The 18,935-nt window shown below is 40.6% G+C and overlaps 1 protein-coding gene across 1 annotated transcript; it reads right to left on the bottom strand.

The window, feature by feature from the left end:
- LOC134752408 (uncharacterized) lies at positions 1-18,374 on the bottom strand. The gene is made up of 13 exons (XM_063688118.1): positions 18,103-18,374; positions 16,601-16,760; positions 15,013-16,445; positions 14,645-14,766; positions 12,457-12,567; positions 11,747-11,976; positions 10,777-10,894; positions 9,991-10,123; positions 9,381-9,506; positions 8,005-8,164; positions 6,978-7,167; positions 6,299-6,510; positions 1-3,358 (listed from the first exon to the last, which is right to left on the bottom strand). Exons 1-13 carry the CDS (start codon positions 18,273-18,275, stop codon positions 1,481-1,483), a joined length of 5,046 nt encoding a protein of 1,681 aa, XP_063544188.1. The 5' UTR covers positions 18,276-18,374; the 3' UTR covers positions 1-1,480.
- Positions 18,375-18,935: the final 561 nt, after the last annotated feature.

Raw genomic sequence — 18,935 nt, 5'->3', positions numbered from 1 at the left:
TAGAAATAAATATGCTATTTTCAACCAAAAGGGTACTTATTGTCGGTTGTCAATAAGGCGCTATTTCCATATAGCTTCAATTCGAAATCAACCTTATCGACAAGCGACAATGTGGTACCTTTTTGTTTAAAACGTCACAAATATTTAGCAATGACATTTCTTTATTTGGAAAGAATTCTAGGGCACAATTTACAATATAAAATCCTTAGAAATAACACAATTAGCTCCATGCATGAATTTATTTTTATTTTTGGATTCATAATTTATATCGTTGGAACACCGGAAATGATAAAAATACTTTTGTAAACCTTAACATTATTTTATGAAAAAAGATTTAAAATGTTGAAAATTTTTGAGCGGTTGAAACGCTCATAATTTTTGGCGCGAATTCGACAGAGCGTGATGACGTCACACGTTGGGCGGCCCAACTGACGTTTGCTACTAATGACACTAATCTGTCGAACGCGTGACGTCACGTGGCGTTTCGAGCGTTTCGCTCACTAGCTTTTCGCGGGCAAATTTTTGTACTTTTTATTTATAATTTTAAGTAATTAAATGGTAATTTAAAAACGGAAATGCATTTGTAACATGATATAACGGTAACAAACATCCGAATAAAACATATTTCATTCAAATATAAACTTCATGCATGAGGCTAATTATTATTAGATAATAGAGATGTAGAGTTTGACCAAGTTAGCAACGATTTTGCTAGCCCAGATTGTGCAAGTGTTATTTTTAACGTCAAACTTCGCTGAATCTCAGCAAGGAAAGATAAGTCTCTCTTTTCGTTTTCGCCTACTTCTAAAAAGTCCTAAGTTTGTGCTATGTCAAAACAGCAAAGCTTGTTAAGCTTGGTGGGCAACAATGAACTCGACCAAATTATGTATGTTGTTTTCTATGTTGCCGGTAATGTTAAAACGTGTTTTTAATTTTGTCGCATTCTTTCATTCTGTAAACTCTATGGTATACTTGCTTTTAATGTAAAAAAGTCAATATGGATAATTTTAAGAAAATTATGTTAGCTTCGGCAATTATGTGTCAACCAAAGAGAATTAAGTAGACAGAGTGCTCACTCCATACATCAATTAGTTTTATTACCAAAAAAGACTATTGTTTTCGTATTCGACATCTGGCGTCAAGTAGCGGAATTATCAGTAATGCTACTCGACACTAGATGTCAGTTGTGTCGCGACTGACGAAAAGTGTATTGCTCAACAATTTACAACTAATATTATAAGCAGGAGTTGAAAATAGAGTTCCGGTTATAATATTAGCTGAAAATCGTTGAGCATTAGACTTTCCGTTCGTCGCGACATCTATTGTTGAGTAGCAGTACTGATAATTCCGCTACTTGACGCTAGATGTCGACTACGAAAATAATAGTCTTTTTGTATGGAGTAAGCACTCTTTGGTGTCAACACACTGAAATACCTTGTAAATAGTCCCTATTTTAGAATATTTTGACAGCTGTCAACTGTCATTTCTTGTCATCCCTCTGGACCTTCACCGCCGGTTTCTTAAGCCTAGTCCTCGGGTTATCCTTAACATCCTCTTTGGGCAGATGCCCTGGGCTGGTGGAACGCTTGAGCCTTCTGTCTTTCAAAGTCCGGAGCGACCCAGTTTCCACTTTACCTCTTTTTGGCTCTAGAACGTTCTTTACCACCTCAATTTTTTGTGGTTTTGGTATATTTGGTTTGGCATTTTCTTTAGAGTCGCCTTCTGGACTTATATCCTTTGAAATTCTCTTCATATCTTTTGTAACATTCCCTTTTGTATCGTCTACACTCGCAGCTTTTGAAAGCGACCCAGTTTCCACTCTACCTCTATTTGGCTCTAGAATGTTCTTTGCTGTATCTATTTTTTGTGGTTTTGGTATATTTGGTTTAGCATTTTCTTTAGAGTCGCCTTCTGGACTTATATTCTTTGAAATTCTCTTCATATCTTTTGTAACATTCCCTATTGTATCGTCTACACTCGCAGCTTTTGAAAGCGACCCAGTTTCCACTCTACCTCTTTTTGGCTCTAGAATGTTCTTTGCTGTATCTATTTTTTGTGCTTTCGGTATATTTGGTTTGGCATTTTCTTTAGAGTCGCCTTCTGGACTTATATTATTTGAAATTCTCTTCATATCTTTTGTAACATTCCCTATTGTATCGTCTACACTCGCAGCTTCTGAAAGCCTTTTCGAATCTTTTGGAATTTCTTTCCGTGTAAACTCTTGCTCCAAATTCTTAACAATGTTCTGTCTTAAAGATTTCTTCGCATAAGTTTTGACTGATGTTTGGGGGGTGAAAAACTGATCCGGGGTAGATTCGTAGGGAGTAAAAAATTCAGCTTTCGACTTATCCGTCTGTGGAGTCATGGCTACATCTATATCTTCTTCATACGGTGCGGTAACTAATATTTTTACTTTTGAACGAGATGGTCTTGGAGTTATAGTTTCAAGTACAGCTTTATTAGTTATCGGGATGGGTATTTTGAAGTTAATTTTCTTTTCTGGAACAATTTGTTCTTCAGGCTCATCGAAATTAAGAGCCGGGATCTTACATTTCAAATCTGGCAATTCATCTTTGCTCACAATAACTTTGTCAAACACAGGCGGTTGACTAAGCTTCGCTTCTGGCGTTTTAAGTATTTCTTTAGTAGGTGTAAGTTTAAGATTTTCCAAATCATTCTCAATATCTGCCACTCGGTCTTGTATATTATCAGAACTTCTTAAAATTTCAGAAGCAGTCATCAAATTCATGATTTCATTTTTCGTATAACCATCTACATCTGCCGCTTGAAGTATTTCACTGATTCTTACATATATATAATCATCAGATTTAGCGTAATTTTTCTGTGAAAGCTCATAATACGCAGCTTCAATCAAAACTTCCAATTCAACATTAAATAGCTCTTTCTCAAGACTTTTCTCAATTATATCAACCACATACTTCTCAAATTTCTCTCTAAGCTTCCTCATAGCCGCTTTCATCTTACTTTCAACATCACAGAAATTTTCTATCACACCGTTGAAGTAATTCTTAGCCACATCGAATTCTCTACCTCTATAATACACGCTGGCTTCCATTCCAAGCAATTGACACGCCAAAATGAATATTGAAGGCGTTTCACACGCGTAACATTCACATTTGGCATCGTGGTCAAAAAATTCCGGCGTTTTAAAAGCGGCGACATATTCAATAGGTATAGATGGACTAGTTTGATATTTCTTGGGTATGCGTGCGTCGCGCACGGCCTCAAGTTGGGGGGTGGAGGGGGCGGTTTTGGGGTCGTTTTGGATCGGTATTTGGAGGGCACACTCGTTAGATTGAAGGCCGACGATGTGTTTTAAGCGTTGGTCGATTGTCACCTGAAATTAATAATTTTTATGAGTTAATTTGTTTTTAGCAAGTCTGCAACGAGCTTACAATTATTGAAACAAAGGTAATATACTTCTAATTGATATCAAAGATAGATATAACTCCGTAATAGATGGATACAGTCTAAGGAAAAAACGTGCCTCGAAAATCAAGAAAATTTGATTTTTGTTCAGAGGGTGCTAGTAGCTTTGGCCAACTGTCGTATAGATGGCGTTGACGGTTTCGTTTGTTATTTAACAATTTTAACGCATATCAGTGAAAGAACATGGGTCAAAATCATAAAAATAATTAATGCAAATAAAAAAAAACATTTATCCATATCCATATTTATACTTAATCTTATTTATTTTTATTTTTATTGCAAATGTTTTGTATGTTTTAATTATGGATCAATGTTATCTGGATTAAATGATTCAATTAAAAAATTAAAATATTTAAATACATTTTATCGTATTTTTATAAATATTTATTTTTAGTTTTAAAGTGTGTCGAAAGATGGCAGTGAATTTACTGGGGTTACAAAATTTACTATGACAGTACCGCTTTAGTATAAGTTACTCTATGTTGATATAAATTATTCTCTTAATTTTATTGGCAATTTATGAATTAACTGACATATTTCAGTACATTCATTTCAGTACATATATGATGTTGATCAAACATAATAATCATAAAACAAAAGCAGGTACTCGAATAATGTAAATTAAGAGTAATTTATACATGGTTCCTACACTAGGCAGAGCCTGTCCTGTAGGTAGCCGGCACAGTTACGAGTATTCTAACGATATAATATACATATAATTTTTTATATTAAAGGAAAAAATGGAAAAAGTTACACTTCCGGCAGGATTAAAACCCGCAACCTCCCTCCGCAATCCGTGCGTTGCTCTTAACCAATTGAGCTACGGAAGCCTACCAGAACCTTGCAAATCTTTCCATTCCTTCCCTTATGTATACACGCCTTTGGGGTGGCGTAAAGCGACATCTACCGTAAGACGATTACATCTTTTTAACGGTTCTGGTTTTAAAAAGATGTAATCGTCTTACGGTAGATGTCGCTTTACGCCACCCCAAAGGCGTGTATACACATAAGGGAAGGAATGGAAAGATTTGCAAGGTTCTGGTAGGCTTCCGTAGCTCAATTGGTTAAGAGCAACGCACGGATTGCGGAGGTTGCGGGTTCAAATCCTGCCGGAAGTGTAACTTTTTCCATTTTTTCCTTTAATATAAAATTTGGAGTATCGCTCGCAGACGTATCTGCATGTTAAAAAATTGATACATATTTGTTTTTTTTTTACTATATTTTTTATTGTAATGTATTTTCTTTTGAGATTGTGTAATTAATTTTGTCATTACCGGTGGTGTAATGTAATGTTTCATATAAATATATTTGCATGCATTGTACTATGTTTTTATGTGCAAATAAACGATTGATTGACTAACAAGTTTGGGAACAAATCAAATTATTTTATGAAATATTTTGATTTGTGTTTTTTTAAGTAGTCACACTACTATATATAAATTAAAAACTGCTAGAGCTGGTCAAAGACGCCTAGTCTTACTAAAATGGCATATAGTCGAGAAATTCGGACGGGCACCGCCGTGGCGCGGTGGCCTAGGGGTTCATGGCGTTAGCCGCGATAGCTAAAAGACCGAGTCCGGCCTTCACCACTGGAGGGCTTCGTCACTTTTTCTTTAATATATGACATCTATTACAGTTTTTATTGATTGATTAATTGAATGATAGGTAAGCTTTGCAGTGACAAAGTGTGGGAGTGTGATGCTTAAGGCTAAGTTTCCATCGGTCGATAACTCAGTCAATAACAAAGAGAATTAAGTAGACATAGAGTGTTCACTCCATACGTCAGTTTTGTTACCAAAAAAACTGTTATTTACGTAGTCGACATCTAGCGACAAGTAGCGAAATTATCAGTACTGCTTCTCGACAATGCTGTATGGAGTGAACACTCTATGTCTACTTAATTCTCTTTGGTAGCACAAACACAGGACTATGTATAAGTTACTAGGACGTGCACTAGTGCTGCACTCTGGTGGCAGAACATTGCAGTAAATCAGTAATACTCTCTATTAAGACAAATCTATCGACGATCAAAGTCTCTTGAGTGCCACAATGGACAATCATACATACATAGACTTTTAAATACCCACCCTCCCCAATTACCCTCCTTTGCGTCGCGCTGTTGGATAAAAACCGGACAAGTGCGAGTCGGACTCGCGCACCGAGGGTTCCGTACTTTTTTAGTATTTATTGTTATAGCGGCAACAGAAATACATCATCTGTGAAAATGTCAACTGTCTAGCTATCAAGGTTCATGAGATACAGCCTGGTGACAGACAGACAGACAGAGGAGTCTTAGTAATAGGGTCCCGTATTTACCCTTTGGCTACGGAACCCTAAAAACGGGACCCTATTACTAAGACCTCTCTGTCCGTCTGTCACCAGGCTGTACCTCATGAACCGTGATAGCTAGACAGTTGAAATTTGCCGCTAAAACAACAAATACTAAAATCAGAATAAAATTAATATTTAAGTGGGGCTCCCATACAACAAACGTGATTTTTCTGCCGATTTTTGCGTAATGGCACGGAATCCTTCGTGCGCGAGTCCGACTCGCACTCGACCGGTTTTACCCTTTGGGTGCGGAACCCTAAAAACCAAGACTAGATCACAGAATAAGTAATAGTATTATCATACAGAACGGCCACGCACCGCCCCGCCCCGACTCGAGTGACCTCGCCCCGCGACAGAAATCTGGCGGACTTCTGGCGTACTCTCAGTACTATTTTTAAGCAACTTACACTATGACGCATGACGCGTGTACGGACGTGCCGTTCACACATAGAAACGCAAGTGATTTTTGATGTATAGCGTGTCCGCCATGTGACTAGATATAAATCCATGGACTCACTCTGGCCACGTCACACCGACTGGGGTCCATCGCGGCGACACAAACCGCGAGTCTCGCCTCGGCGGACGCGGAGCCGAGAGCGCACGCGGCGGCGGCCCTCCCTCTCCGACGTAAGCGGAGCGAGCGGGACAACGATACCGCGCGGAGGCTGGCCGAGAATATGCTCTGCTTCAGGAGGAGGGAGCGGCGCTGGCGGAGGCACCAGGTGGTTTCTGAAAGAATTAAAAAAATGTGGCTTTCCATCAGAGAAGGTTCCTTATACTTCATGTGCAATAAGGATGCCGATCGCCGATCAGTTTATAATAAAAAAAAAGGATGATTCTATCAAAATTTCTATTAAACTGGTCCTTATTTAACTTAAATCATAAGGACCCTTCTGTGATGGAAAGCCACAAATTAGGAAAAATAAAAAATTATTAAGATTTAATAAGAGGAAAGGGGTGGAGGTGGAGGTTTAAGTCCCACGGTAAGCCCAAGGAGGCTTGTGTTATGGGTACTCAGACAACGATATAAATAATATATAAATACTTAAATACATAGAAAACACCCATGACTCAGGAACAAATATCTGTGCTCATCACACAAATAAATGCCCTTACCGGGATTCGAACCCGGGACCATCGGCTTCACAGGCAGGGTCACTACCCACTAGGCCAGACCGGTCGTCAAAAGTACTCACCATTGTTCCCAACAGTGAGGTAGTGCCTCTGTGCGTTGACGCTCGCACTGAGGTCCCCATAGAGCGCCTGAGCGTCTAAAACACGCCCTATTGCTATAGGCATAGAGTCTATCTCGTTTAAGAGGCCGGCCTGGACCACGCGGATGAGTTTCGCTGAGGCGGCTGCTTGTTTTGTGTTGTGGTAGAATATCTGTGGATAAAAACTTAATTAAAATAACTTATAGTAATGATTTTTTCGCCCAAACCCTAAGTTAAACCATAGAGTAACTTATACTAGAGCGGTACTGTCATAGTAAATTTTGTAACCCCAGTAAATTCAATGCCATCTGTCGACACACTTTAAAACTAAAAATGAAGATTTATAAAAATACGATAAAATGTATTTAAATTTAGATAAATGATTTTTTCATTTGCATTAATTATTTTTATGATTTTGACCCATGTTCTGTCACTGATATGCGTTAAAATAGTTAAATAACAAACGAAACCGTCAACGCCATCTATACGACAGTTGGCCAAAACTAGTAGCGCCCTCTGAACGAGAATCAAATTTTCTTGATTTTCGAGGCACGTTTTTTCCTTAGACTGTATCCATCTATTACGGAGTTACATCTATCTTTGGTTAAACCAAACAGGATATAATAAGATAGAGCGGTACTGTCATAGTAGATTTTGTAACCACTGTAAATTCACTGCCATCTATTGACATACTTTAAAACTAAAAATTAAGATTTATAAAAATACAATAAAATGTATTTAAATATGGATAAATGATTTTTTTTATTTGCATTAATTATTTTTATGATATTGACCCATGTTCTTTCACTGATATGCGTTAAAATTGTTAAATAACAAACGAAACCGTCAACGCCCTCTGTACGTAGTGGCGCCATCTGATCGAGAATCAAATTTTAGTTATTTTCGAGGCACGTTTTTTCCTTAGACTGTATCGATCTATTACGGAATCTATCTTTGCTTTTAACCAATGGTGGGCCAATATCATTGCAATAAGTTTTATGAGACTTACCGCGGCATCACATAAGAAGACTAGCGCCGCCTCCCTGGTTCTCTCGTCCTCCATCATGCGAGCAGCCCATTCGGCCGCCACGGACAGTATGCGACGTAAATGTTCGCTCGGTCTGTACGCACGGGACAGTATGACCCCAGCCGCTTCTAAGTAGGCCGGTCTGAAAAAAAAAACATAATTTTTAGGGTACCCAGAAACGGGAACCTATTACCATAGAGTAACTTATACTAGAGCGGTACTGTCAAAGTAAATTTTGTAACCCCAGTAAATTCACTGCCATCTGTCGACACACTTTAAAACTAAAAATGAAGATTTATAAAAATACGATAGAATGTATTTAAATATAGATAAATGATTTTTTTTATTTGCATTAATTATTTTTATGATTTTGACCCATGTTCTTTCACTGATATGCGTTAAAATTGTTAAATAACAAACGACACCGTCAACGCCATCTATACGACTGTAGGCCAAAACTAGTAGCGCCCTCTGAGCGAGAATCAAATTTTCTTGATTTTCGAGGCACGTTTTTTCCTTAGACTGTATCCATCTATTACGGAGTTATATCTATCTTTGCTATTACTAAGACTCCGCTGTCCGTCTGTCTGTCACCAGGCTGTATCTCATGAACCGTGATAGCTAGACAGTTGAAATTTTCACAGATGATGTATTTATGTTGCCGCTATAACGACAAATACTAAAAAGGAACCCTCGGTGGGCGAGTCCTACTCGCACTTGGCCGGTTTTTTTTATCTCATATAAATCATCACTATCATCAGTTTCGTGTCTTACCATCTTTTGGGAATGTTACTGGTAACACCGGTTGGTCCATGCGTGTAACAGTTGCTGTAACATGACGCGTAACACGATATAATACACAATACTAACCTGTCTTGAAGATGCTAACTGACTCGCAGTGCTACATGCGCCAGCTGCAACGCGTACACGCTCCGTACGTGTAACAGTTGCTGTAACATGACGCGTAACACGATATAATACACAATACTAACCTGTCTTGAAGATGCCGACTGACTCGCAGTGCTACATGCGCCAGCTGCAACGCGTACACGCTCCGTACGTGTAACAGTTGCTGTAACATGACGCGTAACACGATATAATACACAATACTAACCTGTCTTGAAGATGCCGACTGACTCGCAGTGCTACATGCGCCAGGTGCAACGCGTACACGCTCCGTACATGTAACAGTTGTTGTAACATGACGCGTAACACGATATAATACACAATACTAACCTGTCTTGAAGATGCCGACTGACTCGCAGTGCTACATGCGCCAGCTGCAACGCGTACACGCTCCGTACGTGTAACAGTTGCTGTAACATGACGCGTAACACGATATAATACACAATACTAACCTGTCTTGAAGATGCTGACTGACTCGCAGTGCTACATGCGCCAGCTGCAACGCGTACACGCTCCGTACGTGTAACAGTTGCTGTAACATGACGCGTAACACGATATAATACACAATACTAACCTGTCTTGAAGATGCCGACTGACTCGCAGTGCTACATGCGCCAGCTGCAACGCGTACACGCTCCGTACGTGTAACAGTTGCTGTAACATGACGCGTAACACGATATAATACACAATACTAACCTGTCTTGAAGATGCCGACTGACTCGCAGTGCTACATGCGCCAGGTGCAACGCGTACACGCTCCGTACATGTAACAGTTGTTGTAACATGACGCGTAACACGATATAATACACAATACTAACCTGTCTTGAAGATGCCGACTGACTCGCAGTGCTACATGCGCCAGCTGCAACGCGTACACGCTCCGTACGTGTAACAGTTGCTGTAACATGACGCGTAACACGATATAATACACAATACTAACCTGTCTTGAAGATGCTGACTGACTCGCAGTGCTACATGCGCCAGCTGCAACGCGTACACGCTCCGTACGTGTAACAGTTGTTGTAACATGACGCGTAACACGATATAATACACAATACTAACCTGTCTTGAAGATGCTGACTGACTCGCAGTGCTACATGCGCCAGCTGCAACGCGTACACGCTCCGTACGTGTAACAGTTGCTGTAACATGACGCGTAACACGAGCAGAGGTGATGTCAAGAAATCTTGCGGTACTGAAATAAACGTATGTTATTGAATATTTGAAAAACGTTACAAATAAGTTTTAACTATTGCATGTTGTATAAGGCCAAAAAGTCCCAGATATTATTCTAATAAGTTAAAATGCATATGATATCCGCAAATAATATGCATTGAAGGTAATTTTACAGTACATATGGTGCTCCTTTACCGCCCTAGGGCGGTAATGAGCACAATACGTGCCTATGACGAAAATATAAAGGGCCATATGTACTGTAAAACGTTGTACAATACACATGCAAAAAGTAATGTATTAATGTATGGGTGTAATGCTAATGTTTATTGTATGCGTATTATTTCGTATTTAATAAGGGGATATTACTGCAATGTTCTTTTTAGTAAACCATAGAGTAACTTATACATACTGTACCTTTAACAGGTTTTTGACAAGTTTTCAGAGATAATAAAATATGACATTGATGCATCAAGGCGGTTTGTTTACAGAGGACCTACCGGGAAACGCGAATACGAAAATTCGCTGTCTGCCTCTTTATCGCTCGAATATGCAAGAGTGTCAGAGATGTTAGATAAAGAAATTTTCTTGTTTCACGTTAGACACTCAGATTGTGGTAGTGGCGGAGTTTCGCGTAATATTTCCTATTAAAACATGTGTAATTTGGAGTGTTACCGGCGTCCAGGCGCGACAGAACCTCAGTCCAAAGCTTCACTCCTCGCAGAGCGGGTCTTAAAGCCTTATGCTCCTGTTCCAGGGTTCGGCAGCAAGGCACCAAGTCCGGGTCTATGCTCTGAACAGAAAAAAAGATGTATCACTACACCTTAAAAAAGAAAGGCCCCCGCCACGTCTGTCTGTCTGTCTGTATGTTCGTAATAACCTCAAAAACCTAACCTTTCAAGTGGCATAATACGTCAAATAAAAAAAAAATTGAGTTGAAGGAATTTCGATTTTATTTTAATTAATCAAATTCCAAATTTAAATGACTTTAATTGTCCGCGAGGCGGTTCCTGCCACTTAAAGGGTTAAGGATAATCATACTTCTACCATTGAATTAATAGGGAGTATTACTGCAAAATTCTGCCACCAGAGTGCAGCACTAGCACCTATAGAAAACCATAGAGTAACTTATACATACTGTGCCTTAAACCAGTTTTTTGACAAGTGTTCACTATGACGTTGATGCATCAAGGCGGTTTGTTTACAGGTGGCCTACCGCGAAACGCGAATATCGAAATTTCGTTATCTGCCTCTCTATAGATCGAATATGTAAGAGTGATAGAGGCAGAAACCGAACTTTCGATTTTCGTGTTTCGCGGTAGACCCTGTGATTAACGCACTCTCCGCAGAGTTTAGCGTAATATTCCCTATTGGGCAAAGAAGATTGCCGATGTAAATATATGATTAATTTCGAAATATTGTACACCAGAGGTCGGTAAAACGCGGTGCTTTGGAAACACCGCTTAACAAATAACACATAATTTTGAGACTACTGAGAGTACATACGTCACTAGATAAGTTTTGCAATAGACAAACAAAGAGGTGGCCTACCACATATACTTTTTAAAACTATATTTCCATAGACAATGTTTAGCGGGAAAACATTTGATGTTGTCGAGTATAGACGACAAGATGTAAAACTGACCTGATCTTTAATCTTCCACTCATATTTCACAGCTGCATCAGTCAAATCCATCTCCGCCTTCAAGAACATCAGCGTAGCCTCTATCACTTGTATCTTGACGTCGCCCGTGCGCGCCATCTTGTCGAGTATAGACGACAAAATGGCGGACAGCTGCGCGCTGTGGATTGTGCGGACGACGGTGGGGGTGTGGAGAATGACGGAGTAGAGGGTGTCTAGGGAGGGGGGTTGTGCTGAAAAAAGGAGAATATTAGTACTGCGTTCGATTTTTTTTTTTTATCAAACAAGTTAAACAGTATGACAGTAAAATACCAAACCACTGCTAACTTACACAGAAAATACAAAAAGAAAAAGAAACAATATACAAATAATCACAAATTTCAATACTAACATTTAAAAATAAATAATTAACACATTTTAAACTGTTGAAGGACGTGCATCCATCTTCTCACAAAACCTCAAACATTCATCACGCACCTGACCTGTCTGCCTGCAAACAAATCAAACTGAGAGGCTGATGCAAGGAGCGCATGAAAAAAGAATTGATACCGCATAAGCGTCTTTGCACAATAGGCACGATGATTTTAGGCATTTTTACGTCCAAAATCAAATATATATTGCCTCTACTTACCACATATCCACGCCACACGCCGGCCACAGGCGATACTGACGGCCATATACGACCATACAAGGTGACTAGTAACATGACTCACCGCACATCCAAGCGTATCGCTTGCCGGAAGAGAGGTAGTGTAGGGCACGCCACACGCCGGCCACATGCGATATTACAGCCATAGACGACCATACAGGGTGACTAGTAACAACTAACATGACTCACCAGCTCACCACACATCCAAGCGTATCGCTTGTTAGAAGAAAGGTAATGTAGCACACGCCACACGCCGGCTACATGCGATACTGACGGCCATCGACGACCATACAGGGTGACTAGTAACATGACTCACAGCACATCCAAGAGTATCGCTTGCCGGAAGAGAGGTAATGTAGGGCACGCCACACACCGGCCACAGGCGATACTGACGGCCATAGACGACCATACAGGGTGACTATAGAAACTTGACTCACCGCACATCCAAGCGTATCGCTTGCCTGAAGAGAGGAAATGTAGGGCACGCCACACGCCGGCCACAGGCGATGCTGACGGCCATAGACGACCATACAGGGTGACTATAGAAACTTGACTCACCGCACATCCAAGCGTATCGCTTGCCAGAAGAGAGGAAATGTAGGGCACGCCACACGCCGGCCACAGGCGATGCTGACGGCCATAGACGACCATACAGGGTGACTATAGAAACTTGACTCACCGCACATCCAAGCGTATCGCTTGCCAGAAGAGAGGAAATGTAGGGCACGCCACACGCCGGCCACAGGCGATGCTGACGGCCATAGACGACCATACAGGGTGACTATAGAAACTTGACTCACCGCACGTCCAAGCGTATCGCTTGCCAGAAGAGAGGAAATGTAGGGCACGCCACACGCCGGCCACAGGCGATGCTGACGGCCATAGACGACCATACAGGGTGACTATAGAAACTTGACTCACCGCACATCCAAGCGTATCGCTTGCCTGAAGAGAGGAAATGTAGGGCACGCCACACGCCGGCCACAGGCGACAGCGACGGCCATAGACAACCATACAGGGTGACTATAGAAACTTGACTCAACGCACATCCAAGCGTATCGCTTGCCAGAAGAGAGGAAATGTAGGGCACGCCACACGCCGGCCACAGGCGATGCTGACGGCCATAGACGACCATACAGGGTGACTATAGAAACTTGACTCACCGCACATCCAAGCGTATCGCTTGCCTGAAGAGAGGAAATGTAGGGCACGCCACACGCCGGCCACAGGCGACAGCGACGGCCATAGACAACCATACAGGGTGACTATAGAAACTTGACTCACCGCACATCCAAGCGTATCGCTTGCCAGAAGAGAGGAAATGTAGGGCACGCCACACGCCGGCCACAGGCGATGCTGACGGCCATAGACGACCATACAGGGTGACTATAGAAACTTGACTCACCGCACATCCAAGCGTATCGCTTGCCAGAAGAGAGGAAATGTAGGGCACGCCACACGCCGGCCACAGGCGATGCTGACGGCCATAGACGACCATACAGGGTGACTATAGAAACTTGACTCACCGCACATCCAAGCGTATCGCTTGCCAGAAGAGAGGAAATGTAGGGCACGCCACACGCCGGCCACAGGCGATGCTGACGGCCATAGACGACCATACAGGGTGACTATAGAAACTTGACTCACCGCACATCCAAGCGTATCGCTTGCCAGAAGAGAGGAAATGTAGGGCACGCCACACGCCGGCCACAGGCGATGCTGACGGCCATAGACGACCATACAGGGTGACTATAGAAACTTGACTCACCGCACATCCAAGCGTATCGCTTGCCAGAAGAGAGGAAATGTAGGGCACGCCACACGCCGGCCACAGGCGATGCTGACGGCCATAGACGACCATACAGGGTGACTATAGAAACTTGACTCACCGCACATCCAAGCGTATCGCTTGCCAGAAGAGAGGAAATGTAGGGCACGCCACACGCCGGCCACAGGCGATGCTGACGGCCATAGACGACCATACAGGGTGACTATAGAAACTTGACTCACCGCACATCCAAGCGTATCGCTTGCCTGAAGAGAGGAAATGTAGGGCACGCCACACGCCGGCCACAGGCGACAGCGACGGCCATAGACGACCATACAGGGTGACTATAGAAACTTGACTCACCGCACATCCAAGCGTATCGCTTGCCAGAAGAGAGGAAATGTAGGGCACGCCACACGCCGGCCACAGGCGACAGCGACGGCCATAGACGACCATACAGGGTGACTATAGAAACTTGACTCACCGCACATCCAAGCGTATCGCTTGCCAGAAGAGAGGAAATGTAGGGCACGCCACACGCCGGCCACAGGCGACAGCGACGGCCATAGACGACCATACAGAGTAAATTCGTGGTGGAGTAATGTGCTGAAATAGTCAATAAGTGTGATTCTTAAGATACGAAATATAATTTGATGTTTATTAGGTTTATTGAAGGTTTATTATGAAAAATGTAGGGATTATGCTTACGATGTAAGTATTGTTTATTTTCGACAAATGTTAAACTTGTATCTAAACACTCTAATCTGCTTTTGGGTAAGTAAATAAGTCTATAGCCGTTATTATTGTACCGTTTGTGGCCAAATAAACATTAAAATAAAAACTATAACTCACTTGAACTCCAAATGACTGAAGAACGGCTTCAAATTTCCATACAGTTTCCTCTCAACAGCCACATTGCAAGCGTCCAGCACTGTTATCATCTGCAACTCCTCATCGTCACAGCCCTTGAGGGCTTTAGCCTTCACATCCATGACTAAGCCCATGTATTTCTCCGAGCTAAGTCCTTCTGGTTGAGCGAATACTAAGCTCAAAAACCCGTCTAAGAGCGCTTTCTCATACATTCTACAGTCTAACTCACATATACTCTTGTTGTATAACGCTCTGCTTATATTTTTAAAGTCCTGAGCCGCCTTAAAGTGAAGAAATTCATGTCTTAAATATAAATCGAACAGTTGTATCGCTGAGTTATAGTTCTCTGATTTGTTTAAAAGTATAGCAGTGTTATGTATGTCCGTTTGCAGCTTACGGAGGTATTTTTCATGATTTGAGCAACCTAGACGGCATAGATCGGTTAAAATGCTGTGTTGCTTCTTTATAATCATGAGATACGGCTGTAGAATCATATTCACATCCAGTTTTGAGTTAAGGCAGACGGACACAAAGTTTTTAGCCATGAACGACAGTCGTAAAGCGTCATGTAAGCCTGATTTTATCTTACAGTTATCGCATTTCAACAACTGTTCTGTATCTTTTAACTTATCAAGTAAAAGTATTATCAGTTTAAGGCATGTTTCTTGAGTTTCTTCTGTTAATGTTAACTTTGACAAATTATATTCGATAAACACTCTTAATAATTGATTTATATATGGATAAGTTGCTCTCATCGCTTTTAAATATCCCATTTTTTCCGTAGTTTCACATGAAATGATCAAACTGTTTAATACAGTCTCATTGATGCTGGGATTATCATTATCAGTCAATATACAGCAGAATGAGTTTAAGTAGAATGTCTGTAGACAGTGGAATAGCTCCGGAGCATGACCGATGAAGGGTATACAGCTACGAACCGCTGCAGTCAAAACGGAATCTTGAAAATTCAATTTCGTTGCATTTTCCGCTATAACATAAAAGCAATCACTGAACTTTACAAATAGCTCCAGCATTTCTTTCTCAGTTAACTTCTTAAAGGATTTCACATCTTTTTTCAATGATAAACTTTCAAATATCATTCCGAAACTCTTATTTAGCTCCTTAGCATGTGCAGTATTGTACAGAAAATGTAATTTCTTTAATAGAAACACTAGTATAGTATTACAGAATTGTACGCTATCATAGATGAGTATGACTTTCTGTATGTCTTCGATAAGTTTCGGTAATAGTTTGATGATGGCTCGGCGTCCAGTCTTGAACTTTTCAATGAACATGAGTCGGTCAGCGAGTAGGTTCCAGTATGTCTTGCAGTACTCGGAGAGCAGGTTGTCCTGCTCATACTCAAATGGCATGTAGGACAGTTTGAGAACAAGCTCTGGTGGTGGGTGAGACGGCTGGAATTTAAGAACATTATCGTAAGTGAGATACTTCTGCGGAAATGGTGCTGGATAGGACATGTTTTACGAAGGCTAAACAACCACCTATCCAAGCAAGGGCTGACTTGGAAAATGAAATGAAAGTAGAGTTGCATATTCTAGATATTGCTCACCTGTCTCACGATAAACTTGTGTATATGATACACACAAGCCAGAACCTTCACCCGCTCAGGCTTCTCCAGGCCCCTGGTCTGCCGCACACAGTCTATAGATAGGGTCAACAACGCTTTGGTGTCTATCTTGTCGCGCCATGATGGAACTTTGTCAATATTTCTGTAAATAACATTAATTACAATCATCGAATTTTAACTGTTGTGAGACATACTAACATTAAATAATGACTAAAACAAGTGAATCTAAACTGTGAAATTATTTAATGTTAATTACAATCGCCAATATATCTAATTATATACTTTATTAAGTCTTTCAAACAAGAGTAGGTGATGTTAAAAAAAAACGGCCAAGTGCGAGTCGGACTCGCGCACGAAGGGTTCCGTACCATTACGGGAAAAAACAGCAAAAAAATCACGTTTGTTGTATGGGAGCCCCATTTAAATATTTATATGAAAATGAAAAAATGAAAATGAAAATATATTTTTTTTTTGAAAAAATGTAAAAATGAAAGTGAAAATTTCAACTGTCTAGCTATCACGGTTCATGAGATACAGCCTGGTGACAGACGGACAGACGAACGGATAGACGGACAGCGGAGCTTTAGTAATAGGGTCCCGTTTTTACCCTTTGGGTACGGAACCCTAATTAAAATATATTACTAAGCCTTAATTTACTAGTTTTTTCATTCAAATCGACCAACGATGCTTGGTGAAATACCTCGACTCAAACTTACTTTCAAACATCACTACATAGTATAAAATACAGTTGCTTTCCGCTGTCTGTCCCTATGTATGCTTAGATCTTTAAAACTACGCAACGGATTTTAATGCGGTTTTCATCTATCAATAGAGCAGGGTTTCTTAAAGTGGGGTCCACAGACCCCTTAGGGGTCCGTAGCATGTTTATCGGGGGTCCGCAGTAAGTCAGTTACCTACTTTAAATATACTTATTAGAAAATTTTGTAGTAAACTTGACGAAATCTAAGTGTAATGAAACTTAATTTAAAAAAAATATAGAAGGGTTTTTATTATTTTCCTAAAATATTTTTTTACCGGGGTCTGTGGAAATATTTAAATTGTGAAAATGGTCCGTGACTGCAAAAAGTTTAAGAAACCCTGCAATAGAGTAAGTCTTGAGGAACGTTTTAGTGTATAATTTGTAAAGTTTTCGTAAACCCGTGCGAAGCCGGGGCGGGTCGCTAGTAGACATATATATTACTTCGTAAAGACTGGCCTTACGAGCACTACGAATGGGGCCGATACATTGGAGTAAAAATCGCATTTAGTTACACCAGCGCGCTCAGTCGTGTGGCGAATTGCGCTGAGGAAAGGCGTCATCATTGTTGTAAACATAGGATAAGCGTATGCATACAATTCCGACCGAACATTCCACTCGTAGTGCTCGTAAGGCCGGTCTTTACGAAGTAATATATGTCTATGCTTTCAAAGCATAAATTTGATAGAAATAGATAAATATTAGATTGATAAGAGTGTCTACATACCTGCAAAGTATACATAGAACGTTCAGAGAAAACGTTCCCTTGTCTTTTGATGGCAATATCTCTAAAAGTTCCTTGTAATTTGCGTAAACTTTGTCCAGGTCATGGAGATCGTTGGCCGACCCGTCAGCCTTCAATTTAGCGATAAAATCGTTCGCTTCCATTGTAGAATACATAGTTTTACATAACTCGCTTGTCAATACAATAAAACACTTCAAATAATGCAAAACAATTATATTTTGTAGCGCTTCCCTTCAATTCACCATTTGGCCGTTATTTTTCCTACTTGAATTAAATGTCAATTTGTCAAATCTGGATTGTTTCCGATGTCAAGAATTTTTTAAGTTACCTTGAATCGAACCAATCACAGCTCAGGATTCGTTCGTATGAGACATAGACCTAGCATTACATAGACCAGCTATACGCGTGCGCCCGTAAGGGATAGACATAGATGACGTCATAAACGTGAGGATACCATATTGGTAAAAATTACCCCAATATTTGATATCACGCTGGGGCAAAGTTAGCTTGTTTGACGGTATTAAAAAATTGTTAAATAAAATGTCAATGGGCCGTTCTTTTTAGGCGTATAAACAATGAAATACCTCCTATAATTCGCGCAGGTGGTACAAAACTAAACATGTTTAGTAAATAAAACGTAAAATAAAATGTATTATGGGTTTTAATTTAAAGAAATCACAAATCGCAATCACACCAATTAAACTACACCACATTTAATCTTCACAACATTTGTTTATTTATTTTTTGGAATTAGAAGTACGAAAAAACTTCGAGGTCAAAATTACCCATAAAATTATGATATTTTCATCTGGTAT

This window comes from Cydia strobilella, chromosome 24 (assembly GCF_947568885.1).
Source record: "Cydia strobilella chromosome 24, ilCydStro3.1, whole genome shotgun sequence".
Classification (NCBI taxonomy): domain Eukaryota; kingdom Metazoa; phylum Arthropoda; class Insecta; order Lepidoptera; family Tortricidae; genus Cydia; species Cydia strobilella.
This window is presented reverse-complemented; position numbering and strand designations above follow the sequence as displayed.